The following is a 16,565-nucleotide window of genomic DNA, read 5'->3' as shown; positions in this document are numbered from 1 at the left end:
AAATGACAGCAGCAGGCCAGTTTTTAAATAATGTTTAAGGAATAAAAGAACTCAAAAGGTGTTCCTAAAATTGATAGCAAAATATTACTTGAAACACTAATTTCTATCTGTGGTGGGCTGACCCTGGCTGGAGGCCAGGTAACCACCAAAGCCGCTCTGTCACTCCCCTCCTCAGCTGGACAGGGGAGAGAAAATTTAACAAAAGGCTCCTGAGTCAAGGTAAGGACAGGGAGAGATCACTCACAATCACCATCACGGGCAAAACAAACTCAACTCAGGAAAATGAATTTATTACCAATCGAATCATAGTTGAGTAATGAGGAATAAAACCAAACCTTAAAAACACCTTCCCCCCACTCCTCCGTTCTTCCTGGTCTTAACTTTACTCCCAATTTCTCTATCTACTCCCCCCGAAGCAGCAGAGGGGGACGGGGAACGGGGGTTGTGGTCAGTTCATCACACATTGTCTCTGCCACTCCTTCCTCCTCAGGGGCAGGACTTCTCACACCCTTCCCCTGCTCCAGCACGGGTTCCCTCCCACGGGAGACAGTCTTCCATGAACTTCTCCAACATAAGTCCTTCCCATGGCTGCAGTTCTTCATGAACTGCTCCAGCATGGGTCCCTTCCACGGGGTGCAGTCCTTCAGGAACAGACTGCTCCAGCGTGGGTCCCCCACAGGGTCACAAGTCCTGCCAGCAAATCTGCTCCAGCGTGGGCTCCTCTCTCCACGGAGCCACAGGTCCTGCCAGGAGCCTGCTCCAGCGTGGGCTTCCCACAGGATCACAGCTTCCTTCAGGTGTATCAACCTGCTCTGGCAAGTGGTGTCTTCCAGGGGCTGCAGGTGGATATCTGCTTCCCACCATCCTCCATGGGCTAGAGAGAGACAGCCTGCCTCACCATGGTCTTCTCCATGGGCTGCAGGGGAATCTCTGCTCCAGCACCTGGAGCACCGCCTCCCCGTCCTTCTGCACTGACCTTGGTGTCTGCAGAGTTGTTCCTCTCACATATTCTCACTCCTCTCTCTGGCTGCAATTGCTCCTCGTGTTTGGGGTTTTTTTCCCTCCCTAAATATGTTATCCCAGAGGTGCTACCACCATCGCTGATGGGCTCAGCCTTGGCCAACGGTGGGTCCATCTTGGAGCCGGCTGGCGTAGACTCTATTGGACATGGGGGAAGACTGTAGCAGCTTCTCACAGAAGCTATCCCTGTAACCCCCTCACTACCAAAACCTTGCCACACAAATCCAATACACTATCATCTTGATTTAAAAATAATTATGTCTTCATAGTGTGACAAAAGGAACTACAGACATAAGTTTTTCACAAAGAAATCTCTAAGAGATAAGCTTTGGGAACAGAACTGCTAACAAACCCATAAATGCCCCTACAAGGCAGCAGCAGTACTGAGAGGCTATTCTTTCAAAATATCTCTATGCAATACTACAAGAAAAAAAAAAAGTTTGAGTACTCTGACTTACAGAAGGCTTACAGAACTCTGGGAGAATGAAAGAAAAGCAGCAGCAAGACAGACAAAAAAAAAAGACAAAGGTTCTGAATTTCATCCAAAGAGCTATGACATAGTTCTTCTCTCTCAAGATTTATTTTCACAACAGGACATAAGCATCCACCACACGCCTGTACAGTACCTAGGACAATGGCATTCAATCCTGACTGGAACCTTGACGTAGAACTACAGCATACACCACAGCATATTGGAAACAAGTATTGCTTATGTAGTCCTACATAGGCAACATAATCAATGCCTTACGATTAAAACACACCCTCTACCAAAAACAGTGAAAGGTGAAAATGAATTAGTGGTCTGGCAAAGATTTCATTAGCACTTCAGGATTTTCCCAGGTGAGATTCTATCTGTCTCAGTAGACTTAAAAGCATGCTATCACCTGCGCTTCAACAGATTCGTAATTTGGATGGATTCTGGGAAGCAGCAGCTTCACTCACTCAACTACTCCTGTTCTTTCTATAGGGTGAAAAATTCCCAGGCACTTATTCAGAACATTCCCCTTTATCCTTATTACTGTTCACCAACAAGTAGTCGTAAGAATAACTTTGTGTTTTAAAATTGATACGACATCCATGAAGACTGCAATAAGGAGGTAAGTTGGTCTGCTGCACACCCTAAAAACTTTCTAAAAATTACATGAAAATCCATAAAGCCATATAGTCAAAAACCAACACCTTTAAAGGTAAGAGCAGGGTCAAACTATGGTCATTCAAACCCTAACTTCTCTGTCAAGAGAAAATTAGAATATGCTGTTATAGTATTTATTGTGTATACTGATTTGTGGACAATTAATACCACAGTCAACTCCCTTAAAACAACCAAATATCAGAGTGCAACTTCTCATGAATAATGAATTAAGCTATATAAAAAGTGGTAAAATATGAAAATAAGTTTTGATACCAAAGACATGTGTTGACTGAAAGATGATGTGCAACAGCACTTCAAGTAATAATTAATAATGCACTAAATGCTTACCCATCTCTTCCTTTACTGACAATTTTAACTTCGAAATAGTATATGCCACAGGCTGCAGGTATAGGATGTGTAGCTCGAACAGAAGCAGCGTCTTTTGGAGTTTTTCCATGACCTGAAAAACAATTGCATTCAAAACACAAGAAAAATGCATTTTAGGTAATTGCAGAAGATCACTCAAAGGTATACATACCAACTTCTCAAAACAGAAGGCTTATGTAATAAGCAAACAATTTACTATGTTCTAATCAGCCTCATTTTTATGCTAGACTATTTTCTTCCAACATTAAGTTTTCATTGTAGGCATCTGCATTGCAACTAAGCATGTTATGAGAAGTTCTAGATATACTATTCTAAAAGGTTCTAAATTATTTGAAGGGAAACTAGAAAAAATTTTGCTGCAGTAGGTAACATAATTGACAAAAGCCCACCTGGGTTTGAAAGAACCGTATGATTTCTCAAATGCACAGGGCTTACTCATTTTTAAAGACTGATACATGACATAACAGAGTTTAATGCTTAGCGCTTCTGAATCCTCAAGTTGTTTGAGATACTTTAATTCTAATGTCCTTCGGAATAAAAATCAGTCATTATACAGAATGTACAACTCAATTCCTTTTTCTTAAAAGGATGTATCTACTCTACGGATTTTCAATCTAGAGCCATTTACACTCCATTAAAACTAACTCTTGTGAATATGTCACGCTCTTCACAGCCCTTTGCTCCAACGGCAACTTGGAGGCAGGCTTTTGGCAAGATGACTTGTTTTAGCAGCAATCTGTTCAAGCAAGCTCAGTGTCTCCCAGGCACCCCAAAATCCCTCAAGTATTGTGTGAAAGTCGCACATGGAGTCACAGGACATAGTTTTAAATAAAAGAGCAAGGTAGAAAGTATAGTGGATCCTGCTAAGAGGTATTTCAATAAGATGGCAACCAGGAACAAATTGTCATTGCCATAAGAATAATTCACACAGAACCCATGCCCACTCTCTGTGTGGATATGGGGCACGATGAAGAGACGACTGTTTTGAGTGTGCTGTATGAATCACTTGGGTTGCAGCACTCCTGCTGTCATCTCCAGTCCAGACACGGAGGTCTACTGCACCTGCATAGCAATTGATCTGCATATGCAAATAAATAAATACACTCCTTCCGGTGGCATTAACACTGGAATTATTGCTCAGGCACAGATTAATCATGTCTCACATACAGCAAGTCAGGTCATACAGCAAGAAACTGCAGGAAAATGACAGCATAGCCAGCTAGAAAGATCAGGCACAGGTGACCTACACTACTGAACCTCTATCCACAGAGCCCTCTAGTGTAAATGTTGATAAAACAGTAAACACTTCTCTGTAGAACTAGCACCAACCATCTCTTACCAAACGGCATATACTGAGCCAAAGAGAACTCTCCATTTGACCATGGCTGCATTTGCATTCAAAACTTTGCTAGCATATTATGAATTCTTCACTTATCAAGATTAGGTTTAACCTACGAAGTTTTTCTGACGTAACTAGTTCACCTCAGTGTGTTACCATCTTGAGGCAACTAGCCAACTATCTTTTCTGGGTGTAAATGCATTGCTAAGTTCAATATGTCATTACTAAACATTTTATATAAAGATCCTTCTATCACCTTGCAGATTTTACAATATCAAGCTTATTAACTACCTTCTGTATGTTGTTTTCATAAGTCTCACACGAGAAAAAACAGTAATTTACTCCTCCATACACAAGACAACATGCATGTTTTATTGTTCACCACTTTTAAGTTATTTCCTCAGGCTGTGTCAACCACGGTAATAACCAAGTGCATAACCTTAGAGCTTCCATAGCTTTGCTTGGTTTTCAAGTGCTGGTAGCTCACTATTTAGCTACTATAAATTAGATTGTCATTCCTAAGTATACAGAAATCCTTCAGCTAAAAGATACCCAAAGCTATATGGGCAGAACATTAAACTCCTGAGAGATCCCTTAAATTCAGTCAGCTCTGATTAAATGATGCGTTAGAGGAAGAAGTGGAGGGATGGAAAGATACTTTCTTTTTAAGTATCCTTAGGTTTTTACTTTAAAATAGACTGCAAAGTTCCCTTGGTTACTCTATGCACTTGACAATCTGTGTAGTTTCAGTCTGAGTCAGTCTCCTTATTTGGGCAAGTCTTCCACATAGAAGTAGTAGGAACTAGCCAAATATTATTGAAAATGTACATCTATTACCCAGCAGACTTTGTTTTGTGAAATCACAGTCTAAGTGTTTGGAAACAATACCAATTTAAGGTATTCTTAGCACCTCTTCTTGAAACTAGTCCCCTTCTTCCACTCCCTCCCCAATTCAGGCAGCTATCTGCAAGGACATACCATGAACCAGATTGATTAGCTGATCGGGCTTTAAGAAACCTACCAGATTTTTTTAAGCAGCAGATCAGTTCCCTGATCCAGTTCACAGTGCAGTCACACACAGCTGTCACACTGCAAATAAGAGGTCGACAGAGGGGCAGAAGTAACAGGATACCTTACCAGTATTGCCAAACACTTTGTGTGGTGAAGCAACATACTTGGGGAAGTCAGTGCCCAAAACTACTTTCATCCTACTAAAACAGAAGACACCCTAAATTTAGAACTGCTGTCCTTTTAATATAATCTCCTATGAATCCCATTTTACCACTTGAGTATGCTGCTTTTATTTGCAGTTGCATACAGTTATTACTTCTAACAGCAAATTCAACAGCAAACAGTTAACTATCAAATATTCCGAATACCTCTACATTGTCTCAACATGCTAGTTGAGACTTTCAGTACTACCAAGCTATGTTGGATACATGAGGAGCCAAGAGATATACATACTAGTTATCAGCCAGCTTTAAAACAAGAAAAACTATTTACAGAGCATGTAGTGGAACTGCAAAATTTCTTACCAAAGGATATTACAGATGCCAGTGTTTACGCAGACGCTGGGCAAGCTTCTAGAACAGAAACTAACTGAGAAACTGCCTTCAGCTCAGGATGTCCTTCTACTTAAAATGGCTGGAAACTGAGAGGGGAAAACACAGATAGACCATATACGCCCAACATGTTTTTAGGTTTTTCCGTAGGCACTCACTTATGACTACTGTCATTGAGAGGACACTGAGCTGGGTGGCCCATTAGCTTGACATTATGTACTGCTGCAATATTCTTTGGTAACCTGAATCCCCACTTCCTCACTTGTGAATAAAAACCAACTTCGACACCCAGCTCCAAACTTCTGAATCAGAGGTTCCAAACACCTGAAGTAGATCATATGAACGCTGCCCTATGTCCCTAAACCAGACCTCTTTCATAGGTGTAAGCTATAGCTGAAGTATTTAAAATAATATTTTTGAAGTATATGTTATTTAACACTAAAAATTAATCATTTTCAGCATTAAAAAGACAATTCTGCAAACAGATGTATTGGGGTGGAGAAGGGAAAACAGGTGTACAAAGCTTGAACTTTACACTGTAAACCAGTTCATAGGTAAGTTCAATTATCAGAATTGGTTTTGATTGGGTTTTCACTAAAAGTGTTTAACAACCATGAGTCAACCATGCTTAAGGAGTAAAGCTTTTATTTTTTAAGCATTCATTTGCACTGATGATTTTTAATAAAAGTAGTATCATCAGTCCTTTAGCAAAATTAAATTGAAATTTATCTAAATTTAAATTCCATTTACTTGAAAAAAGCCAATTCAGATAAAACCATCTTTGGAGAAGCTATTTCAGCTTTCAAAATTATAATCTTTGACCCTAAATCTAAGTGTGTAATGCACATGCACTAAATAGTCCAAAAGAAGTCTATGGGAGTGCCTACCTAGACAAAGTAAGTGTATTTATACAGTTTAAATCCTTAAATGAAGTTTACATGAGCTGAACTACAGTTATTTCCAACAGGTGGTTCAATAACTTGCTCACACTGCCAAAAATAAAATAATTACGGCCTAATCTTCTGTTGAATTCATTAGGAAATTTTCACTGAGGCAAGAAAAAAAAAAAAAAAGATTGTGCAAATTACTGACTTTACTTCAACTTTTTCCCCAGTTCAAAAAAGTGGGACATCTCAGAGCTACAAAGGTGTCCAAAACAGGCATACGGTACAGTACTGAATGTACTTCAAGTGTTTTCTGGCAGAAAAATTGACACCATCCTTGCATCACTGAATGATCACACAGAACGATTACTATAGAATCCTCTTCTGTTTGGTATAGCAATTGGGAGGTATAGATTGCAGTGAAAAATAAAATAGATTTTTTTATTTATTTTTTTCTAGTTTGGTACTAGAGAGACTTCAAAGGCAACTGCATTGTAAATAAATGTCTGGCTAAGATTTCCTGGCCTGAGACACCTTAGAAAGAGTTTACGCGATGGCAGCTTACTCAAAATCACATAACTTTCCTCAGCTTTTTTTGGACAATCGTCACAAGACTAACTTAAGTTACTACAGGACTTCCATGATTTTAGCACTAATGATTTAGTCTGTTTACCTAATTCTGTGTGTAGTTTCTTTCATGGTTACGATCTGTGTTGAGTCTGTATTTTTATCTCTTTCTACTACATAGCACAATTATCTGCTGAAAACTGAACTTGTCTGACTAGTCGAATGTTCATATTACATACAGCATTTATGAAATCCCTGTTCTCCAACAAGATCCATGTGTTAATTCAGAATATTTTAGAAATAAGTAAGAATATTTTTAAAGATGTCTTACCTTAATAGCTACATATTTTGTGCAGTAACTGCTTCACATGTAGCATACACTGGCCTGAACCCTTATGCTTTCTTTACCACTTACCTACAGCTGAGAGCTGTTAATATTACAATTAAGTGAAATGACATAATTTTTTTTCTGATACTGTTTTTCATGTCTCCCTTACATAGATATAGCACAAACAACAGTCACTAGGACAGTGTTAGCTTTCTATCAGCTTGCACAGCTAACTGGCAGCAACACAGAAATGTACGTCTGTCCATCTAAAAACCAAAAATACCCTTGGGTATAGTCTTTAATATATTGCAGTATCACTGATGCCAACGTATACGTATTTCATATCCAGATTTTGACAAAGCTTCCTAATCAAGAATCAGAATTTGTAAAAGTATAACAGAATAGCTCACTGCAGAAAGAAATTAGCCTGTTATGGTAAACAACACACCAGTCAATGCATCTTCTCCTCAACCACCTCCCCATGTATGTTTTCTATTTTAAGAAACACTATGATTCTGAGAGCTAACATAGAAGAGCACTGACCCTCAGGTTTTGTTGACCCCTGACAAAATTTAGAGAGCTGTTATCCTGATGCTAGACTGTATTCCTTTCTTTAAACCTCCGCTACTTGATCAATGCCTTGTTTTGTGGCAGTTTTGATTTTTAAGCACTCTCTAGGATGCTTGCAAAAAGCTTGACGTCCAGAAATGCAGCACACAAAGCATCGCAGCTGCAATGGGTAGAAAGAGACATCTACTGCATCTCATGTTTCCATATGAGTTGTCCACTGGTATGCAAGAAAATGAAAGCAATCTTCAAAATTACATAGAAAAGACCATCATTCCTCTCACATACCAAGGAAACAAAAACATCACTGCGCCCAATATATCAGTACATTAAAATTATGAAGTTAACTATGTGAAAAAATTACTCTGAAAGCTTTTGCTCTGATTGTTCCTGCAACCTATTTTTTCAGAGGCAAGTATCCCCAGCACATGCAGGGTGGAAGAAAAGCACTGATGTTACCACCATCTGCCTCCTATCAGTCACAGAGAGGAGGAAATTACTCCAGAAAAACAGTTCTATAGCCAGAAATCTGCAGAGGTAGCAGAGAAAGCTTAAGTGTGTACAAGGTACCTATACTATACTAATAGAAAGTAGTAAGAACTACTTTTGATTACTGGCTTCTTTGGACAGATCTGTCTTCTCTCCCTTCCCTGAGTATTTTGGTCAAGAATAGAACAGATCTTTATCCATGCTTGATGTGCGATTCAAATTTTCCTTTAATAAAAATGTCTACCATTCTTCCATGACTACTTAGATAACTTCAGAAGCACTGAAGTACCAATATTCCACAAGAAGATTCTTTGAATGCTTTCTTTTGAGACCTCTATTCGCAACTGATTTGTAGAAACATTTAACAGTGCTAAGCACATTCTTACTTGCCATCTTCCCTTATTCTCCTCACTGAATTTCCTCATTTTCTTCCCTTTTATTGTATCTTAGAGCTGAAGGATCCAGGTGGGAGAAAAGGCAGCAGATGTTTTAGTGGTTTTTTTTTTTTTCCACAGTTCACAGGTAGGAATGCTCTGATACCATTCATTGCTTAGTCCAGTTAGCAACTCCAGGTGCCAGGCTGGTAACATATACATAGGGCTGCCTAATAGCCACCTTCATGAAATTAGGAGGGAGAAAAGATGAGCCACTTAAGAGGCCATTCACTCTCATTTGCAGTTAGAAGAAAGAAAAGTGTATACATGGTAGGTTGGCATCTTTCCTCTTCACAGTCCTCTGGGCTAATCTAGGAACTCTTCAACCTTCACCGCTTACTATTACTTAAGAGCTACAGGTATTTTATTATTATAACCTACTAACTGTGCTTTATGACTTCTGGTAGAGTATCCACAGTACTTCCTATGTTACCAATACTTCAGAGATATGCAGAGCATCTCATAATTTCTTTGAGGTAATGGCTTTCTTTTTTTAAAGCTAAGGCAGAGGAGAGAAGAGAGGAAAAACAGGGATAGCACAAAGAAAGCTTGAAAATATGCTTCTGCAATTACACTGACAGACCAGAGAAGTTCTAAGTCTAAATTCTAGTTCATGAGCAAAAAGAGTTGGTCAAAGACGACAAACAAGCAGAAGGACTTGACAGCCATAAAGCTATGATCATCTTCTTAAAAAAAAAAAAAAAAAGGGGGGGGGGGGGGAAATCAACAAAAGACCTCAAAAAAACCCCCACTGCCACTAAGCAGAGAATACAAAAAGCTTCTAAAAATACGAGGTCATAAAACACTGAACAAAAGCCAGGAAATTCAAAGTTGAGTATTAAATAACATGTCCTTAAATCACTTAGTGCCTCCCAGAAACCTGCTCTATAGTCATCAACCTCCTTTATTATCTTTGTATGGTGCATTAAACTTAGCATTTTTAACTGAGTATTTTGTATGTCATAATAAAGCCTCTCTATTGAAAAAAAAGTCTCTGAGAGTACATTTAATCCTTTTGTGGCAGCCAAATCCTGCCATGTGTTTGTGTTGCTGTTCTCCTCCTCTGATTAAACAGTAACATGTTTATCGAGATTTCACTTGAATTTCTCCACTGTAAACTCCAAGAAAGGGTAATTGCAAGGTTGTTTTTTTCCCCTCCCACTACGTTCATTTGACTACAGACTGACAAAAGATCCAGTTCTTCACGGCCAACTCAGAAGTGGTTTTGAATCCACAAAACTTCTACTTTAGGACTTGGGCCTAGAACACCAGATGTGTCTATGTTTTTTTGGTGTTTTTTTTTTTTTTTTAAGGTCAGAGCATAGCTTGTTTCCAGCTTTTATGACACTTCATAACAATCAACACAAGGTTTTTTTTTTCTATTGCCTCTTGCTGATTTATACAAAGGCATACTCTGATTTCTACCTTTGAAAATTAGTAACTTTAACGATGAAACATCTAGGCACAAAGTTATAAAAAAAAAAATCACCTTTATTAATCTAAGTCCTATTGTCATTCCTTCCCTCAAATCACTCTGTAGTCTGTACAATAGCTAGGCAAGACTATCACCAGTGACTTTAATTCCATTTTTCACAGTTTAAAAATAAACCGTGTTTTTCTCTGTGCTTTCCCCTCCCGTCATTTCCGTGTTTAACAGCTTAACGCTTGCTGCTCTTAACTCCATTTAACCCTTGCTCTTCTCGAGAGAGAAAAAAAAAAAGACACTTCTCACTCATTACCATAAACAGGACACGTCATGCCGATTCTCCTTTATTCTCCTGCCTCAGACCCAAACCTTCTGGTGATACCTGAATCCACGGAGGAAGTCTTAGAGTTTACATAATGCCCACTCCAGAAGCATAAGGAGGCGGGGGCGGCCCCTTGCCCCCCCTCCCCCCCGCGACAGAAACGGGAGGGAGGGGAAAAGAAAGAAAATAAAGCTGAAATAAGGAAAAACAAGACCCTTCTCTCCACGCTGCAGGCAATTTAGGGGATCAGAAAACACAGAAGGAGAAGAAAGAGGGAGAGGAGCGTGTGTTATTTCCTGTTATTGTTACTCTGGTGCCCACTGCCCGACGGAGGGGTCGGGCCGCTGCTCCCCGGCCCGCAGCCCCCGGCCCAGGGAGGGCCCCCTGGCCCCGCCGGGGCACGATGGGTGGCAGCGGCCCGGGCCGGCCCTCACCTTTGTAGTGTACCCGCAGGTTGTTCTGGGAGAGGCCGATGTAACTGAATTTGTCCTTCGGGCTCCAGGAGCGGGGCAACGGCGTCTCCTGCTCGTCCACGGCCGGGTAGAGCCTCTTCAGCCGCCGCTTCAGCTCCTTCTCTTGCTCGTTCAGGGCCGGGTCGCCGTGCGGGAACGGCGCCGGGGCGCTGGTGCTGCTGCTGCTCCCCGCCGACAGGCCCAGCGCCGCGCCGGTACCGCCGCCCCCCGTCGTCGCGGGCCCGCTGCCGCCGCCGGCGGGCGGCGGCGGCGCAGCGGTGGCCGGTGGCGGCGGCGGCGGGTGGAGCAGGAGCGCAGCGGCCGGTGCGGGGCCGGGGTTGGCGGCGGCGGCGGCAGAGGAGATCCCCGGCGCCGGCGGGGGAGCGGCGGCCGCCAAGGGGAGCTGCGGCGGCGGCGGCTGTTGTTGCTGTTGCCCGGACATCCCGGCTCCGGCCTCCTCCTCCGCCGCCGCCTCCCGCGGTCGCGACTGTCACCGGACGGGCCCGGGGCGGAGCGACGGGCAGGCCTGGGCGCTGCGGAGCGAGGCGGCCGCCGGCAGGTCACCCCCAACCAGAGCGTCTCGGAAGGGGGCGGGGTGGGGGGGCGATGACGACGACGGCAGCGGCCCTTGGAGCTGCCCGATGGGAGCGGGGGGCGTCGCGGCGTGCGGCGGAGCCAGGCCGGGCCGAGGGAGCGAGTGAGGCGGGGAGAGCAGCAGCGGCGCCGGGCGGAAGCGACGCGGGCGGAGAGCGCGCGCCAGGCGCCGCGGCAGGGCTGACTGGCTCCCCCCCCTCCTGTCTCGCGCGCGCGCGCTCTGTCCAGCCCCGGCGCGAAGCGCTGCCGTGCGTCCCCGAGTCAGCTGAGCCCGAGTCCCTGCCCCGCCCACTCACCCACCTCCTCCCGCGCTCACGACAACGCGAGGGCGGGGAGAAGGGGCGGAGGCTCCGCCCCTCGGCGGGCGCGAGGCTGGGCGGTTGGGCAGGCGGCGCGCGCCGAGGCGCGAGGGCGGTGGCGAAGTGCTGAGGGAAGGGGGGGGAGGTGTCGCGGCGGCTTGTTCCGCCATCGATGACGAGGGGTGGAGAAAAAGAGATGGCGACAGGCCGGTCTGGTGGCTGGGAGGTTGCTTCCCATCAGGCCCGGCTCGTCTCTCCTGCCCGCCTTCGTGTCCGGCCCCGCGGGTCGCGCTAGGGAGCGGGGCAGGGGCGAGTGGCACCGAGAGCAGGGCAGGACAGCACACGTGAGATGGGAAAGCTTGGGAATGCCTCGGTTGACAAGGATAGGAGGAGCAGAACAGTGTTCCTAGGGGCTTTTGTTGGGATTTTTTCCTCCTTTGGTTTGTGCTTTGAGGGATACTTTTGCTTCTTAATGTCATTGATTAATAAGCAGTTGCCTGCATTATATTTTCGCATGGCAGCAATGAAAGAGAAACATCTACAGACAGGCAAGCGTGACTTTGAAAACATCAGAAGAGGAAGGAGATTTTACAGGCAGATCTAGAACCCAAAACGTTGGGTGCTTCACAAACCCATTTCCAGCTGTCAGCGTGTTGGAGAACAAGTACAGAAGCAGGAAATAGAGGAGGTTAATTATGCTTCGCCTGTATAAAATGCCTGGTGAGGTAATGCAGGTGTGATGCTCACAAAGGCTTGTGGGAAGCTAAACATTTCTCACCTATAGTCACCAAAATATCCTGTCACACGAGACCGCTCCATGATGTCTAGTAGCATCTATGGCTGGACAAAATGCAGTTATCTAAAAATACCCTACCAAAAGGAGCAGCAAACTATACAAGAGTAGAACTGCCTAGGATGGGCGTCAAAACAGTTGATGAATCATACCCAAGGGTCAATTACCTTGGCACTGGTAGACTATCTCCCCCTAGATATAAGTTTGCTTTCTAATATCTAGACGTTGTTGTAAACCATGAAGCTTAGTAGTTGAGAGTTAATTTTTTTTTTTTAAAAATACAGTATTTGGCTAACATAAACTTTGAGGGATATATTTGTTATGTTCATAAGTGCAGACGTGTCTTAACTTTTTCTTTGAATTTCAATAAATTTTCTGCCATAGCTACTTCGTGAGTCGTGGCTCACTTAGCATTTGTGCAAAAATATTTCATGTTACCCATTTTGAGATTGCTACCATCAAGTTCCTGCTTCTGGTACAATAAGACAGGAGAGCAGGTGTTTCCATGCTTAATTTTTGACATTATTTGTTACTCTGCTTGCTTTTATCCTGTCATGTACCACCTTCCTAGGATAAACAATCCAAATCTGTGAAAACATTAGCTTTTATAAAAGCCTTTCCCCCAAGCATGCCCCCAGACAGACTGATCCACATCACGTTTTCTGAGGTAGGATATACTGTAGACTAACCCAGAGGAGAAAATAAATTCCTCTATGTAGAGGTATTCTAATATTCAGTATTAACCCCTATGTTATTTATTCCTCCTGTGTACTATTAGCTTATTTGTTTTCTGACAACAGCTTCGCAAGGATTAGGTAGAGCGCATGGATATTTACAGAAATGCCCAGTTTCTGCTTTTCAGTTGACCTAAATGAATTGGAACTTGTCAGATTTAGAAGTGGTCGTCGTGTTCCCCTCTAACATGCGTTATTTTGCATTTTCAATATTGAACTTAATTCACCATTACATTCTATTTCTTTAGGACTTTAGGACTTCTAGGACTTCCTCATCATCACAGTCCCCTCTTGTCTTGCTTAACTGAAATAATTGCGACAGCTGCAAATTTTACTATCTCACAATACAGTCCTCTTTCTAGCTCAGTGGTAAATACAGCAGCAACACGAGACTTGCTACAGAGCCCTGAAGCAGGCTGTCGTTAACCTTCCGCCATTGCAGAAACTCGCTGTTGAATCCTGCTCTTTGTTTTCCATCTCCAGTTTTTGAGCTGTGATAGTACTTTTCTTCTTGCCCATTGATTACTTAGCTGCTAGAGTAATTTCTGGTGTAAGGATTTAATTGGAGGTCTTTTGAAACACTAAAACATGAACTACTCCACCAAAATTTCTTTGTTTTTCAAGTGGGGTGTTTTTTTGACACTTTCAAAGAATTTCAATAGATGGATCAGCCAGAAATTATTTTGCTTTGCAGAAAAGCCAAGTGAGGCCAAATTTCATATGCAGAGATGTTCTTCTGTATGCTTGGTTTTTATTTCTGTTTACTTTTAGTGACCATTTCAACCAAAGAAAATGCAATCTAGCATTCCAGCAACTGAGAGTATTTGTTTGGCCTCCTGTTGGGACATGTTGACGGGGTGTCAACATGTCAGACACAGGTTTTAATGCAAGTGCAGGTGATCGGTTCCCTCCATCTCTCCCAGGTACCCCTGACTGCCACCCTCCAGGCACCTTCACGATTGCACAAGCACAGCCTCTTCTCATGACGGAGCATTCTGCACGGCTTCGATGTTGATGAGGTTGATTTAACTCCTGGAGCCTGCGTTGGCTGCTCTCTGTGTTTTCATGAACAGTGAGTAAGTGGGCTATGGCCATCTGTGCCAGTGATGCCAATAGCGTTCTGGCTGTCATCAAGAAACAGAGGCAGGGTTCTCCTTTGAGGTCTATTTCTGTGCGTGTCCTTTGTCCCCCCTATAGGATCGAGCCTCCTAGTTGCACATGAATTTAGTACATGTGCTACGGCTGCCAGCCTGACAAATTTCCAGCCTCTTTCTCTCTGAAATCTAGTATCTCCCATTTGTAGTGATGGTAACTGTCTGCTGTTCTTTGTTTAGTATTTCTGCTGGTTAAGTTCTTCCAGTGCATAGTTTCTTTGTAACTGTTTTGGAATTAATTTTCCCTGCTTCAAGAAGCTGCTTGGAAGTCAGCAGTGCGTTATTTATTGTTGTACCTACTATGCTGAATTACTGGTCCTAATAAGAAAAGAAAACCACTAAGGAGTACGCTATGATATTTCAACAGTGTTAAGGATAGATCTCTTCAAACCACTTGGAGGACTTTTTTGCTGAGTCCTTTGCTATTTGGACTTTTTTTTTTTCCCCTGCTAATTTAATTGCTCATATATAGGATAGGCTTGATGAACTGACAAATGAAAGACTTGCCAAAATGAATCATGTATGAATTATAGGCCATCATCAGCCATTAACTTGGTTGAATCAAATGGTAATCAAGTTGCAATTTACAGTATTACTATATTGCTGCTCACACATAACACGGTGCTTCTGCTTTTATGAAACTGAGCAATCCGCTAATAGAAATAATTTTGTTGTGTGAGTCAACTATACCTGTGCCTGTCTTAGACCAAGAGTGATTAGAAATCTCTCTTGTTTGCCAATGCTTCGCTTGTGGTATTTTAATATATATATAAATATATAGATATATATCTATTTAGTTTTGGTACTTGAACACCAGCATGTATATACAGCAGAAGCAGGCTTGTTCTCTGTATTCTGTTCTTACCTTACTGGTATGCACATGGGCACTGTGGTCTATGGGGACCCCAAGTTTTATGGAAGTATGAGCCACTCCTTGTACAAAATCTCACCAAATTTAATCTCTAAAGTCCAATTTCTTTGAATTTCTTTGCATTTTGTTAATGAGTTTAAAGCTTATTTATAGTTAACGTCATGCTTTTCTTCCAAAGTTATTATTCATACCTCTTTACCATATCCTCTCTCCACACTGAAGAACAATTATTTTTTATCATTTTCTGGCGCACAGAGAGGGGCTTTTTTTTTCTCAGTATTAGAAGGAAGTTTAAGGAGAACTGAAAATCTGTTCATTGGGATAGATCATAAATAGAAGATTTTATAGTCTCTGCTGTCTGGGCTACTGCACAAGCATCGTATTCTAACTAAAATGTCAAAATGAGCACAGAAATAAAATGCCCTCCAAGCTGAATAGAATGTGTTTTATTCACAGGACAAATTTATGTGGGGGCAGGACAGAAAATATGATGAGACGCATCGGTTTATTCCTTTTGTGAAAACAGATACCAAACCATAACACTATTGGAGAAGTGATTCTCAGTTAGCGGGTCAAGATCCATTTCTGAGTCATCGTGAATTTCTGCCGAGGGTGGAAGCAAGTTGGCATGATTTAAATATTGAAATATAAGAAAAACCATTGAAGACTGACTGCAAACAGAAAAAAAAAAATCCTAGTGCCCAAAATTTCTACAATAAAGGAGTTTGTTTGGCCAGATCAGCCTGGCCTAAAAAGTCCCTTTGTGGTACGTAACTGAGCAAAGTGAGGTTGAAAGACAGGAAAAGATGAAATGAAATAAGAGCTGATGATCCGGCCTGGTTGGATTAACAGACCGAAGCACTCTGCGCTCCTTTTCCCCTTGCCCTGGCCGGGTGCATCGGCAGCCTGACTCCTGTGAGAGGCTGGATGAGTTCCAGCGCCCTTTTTAACCAACAAGGGGCAGGTGGGTCACAAAACCGCCGAGTTTGGAAACTGCTGTATGGCTGGGGCACGGTAGAACATCCTCTGTATGATGTTTAGAATGGAAATTTACAAGTTATGTGAGTTCGGTAAACATTTTAAAGTTCTCCTGGCAAACCAGGCAGTGTTTTGTTTCCAGTCCGTGCATTGGTAGGGTGCCCATTACCATAGATGAGCAAGCTCAAAGACTGCAGGCTTTCAGAAACACATGGGATGTGTCAAGCTGACCC

The 16,565-nt window shown here is 42.7% G+C and overlaps 1 protein-coding gene across 3 annotated transcripts in view; it reads right to left on the bottom strand.

Annotated features, from left to right (window-relative positions):
• Positions 1 to 11,773, bottom strand: part of RANBP9 (RAN binding protein 9) — a 42,625-nt gene extending 30,852 nt beyond the window's left edge. For 2 of the 3 annotated variants that reach the window (XM_054818049.1, XM_054818050.1), the window contains exons 1-2: positions 10,892 to 11,773; positions 2,501 to 2,612 (exon numbers count right to left, since the gene is read on the bottom strand). In XM_054818049.1, the coding sequence (XP_054674024.1) occupies positions 2,501 to 2,612; positions 10,892 to 11,351 (572 nt within the window). In that variant the 5' untranslated portion in view covers positions 11,352 to 11,773. The remainder of the gene's footprint in view (positions 1 to 2,500; positions 2,613 to 10,891) is intronic. The other variant, XM_054818048.1, reaches the window with a different exon arrangement.
• Between the last annotated feature and the right edge of the window lie 4,792 nt (positions 11,774 to 16,565).

Source organism: Grus americana, chromosome 2 (genome assembly GCF_028858705.1).
Source record: "Grus americana isolate bGruAme1 chromosome 2, bGruAme1.mat, whole genome shotgun sequence".
Classification (NCBI taxonomy): domain Eukaryota; kingdom Metazoa; phylum Chordata; class Aves; order Gruiformes; family Gruidae; genus Grus; species Grus americana.
Note: the sequence above shows the minus strand (reverse complement) of the source record. Positions and strands in the feature narration are given on the sequence as shown.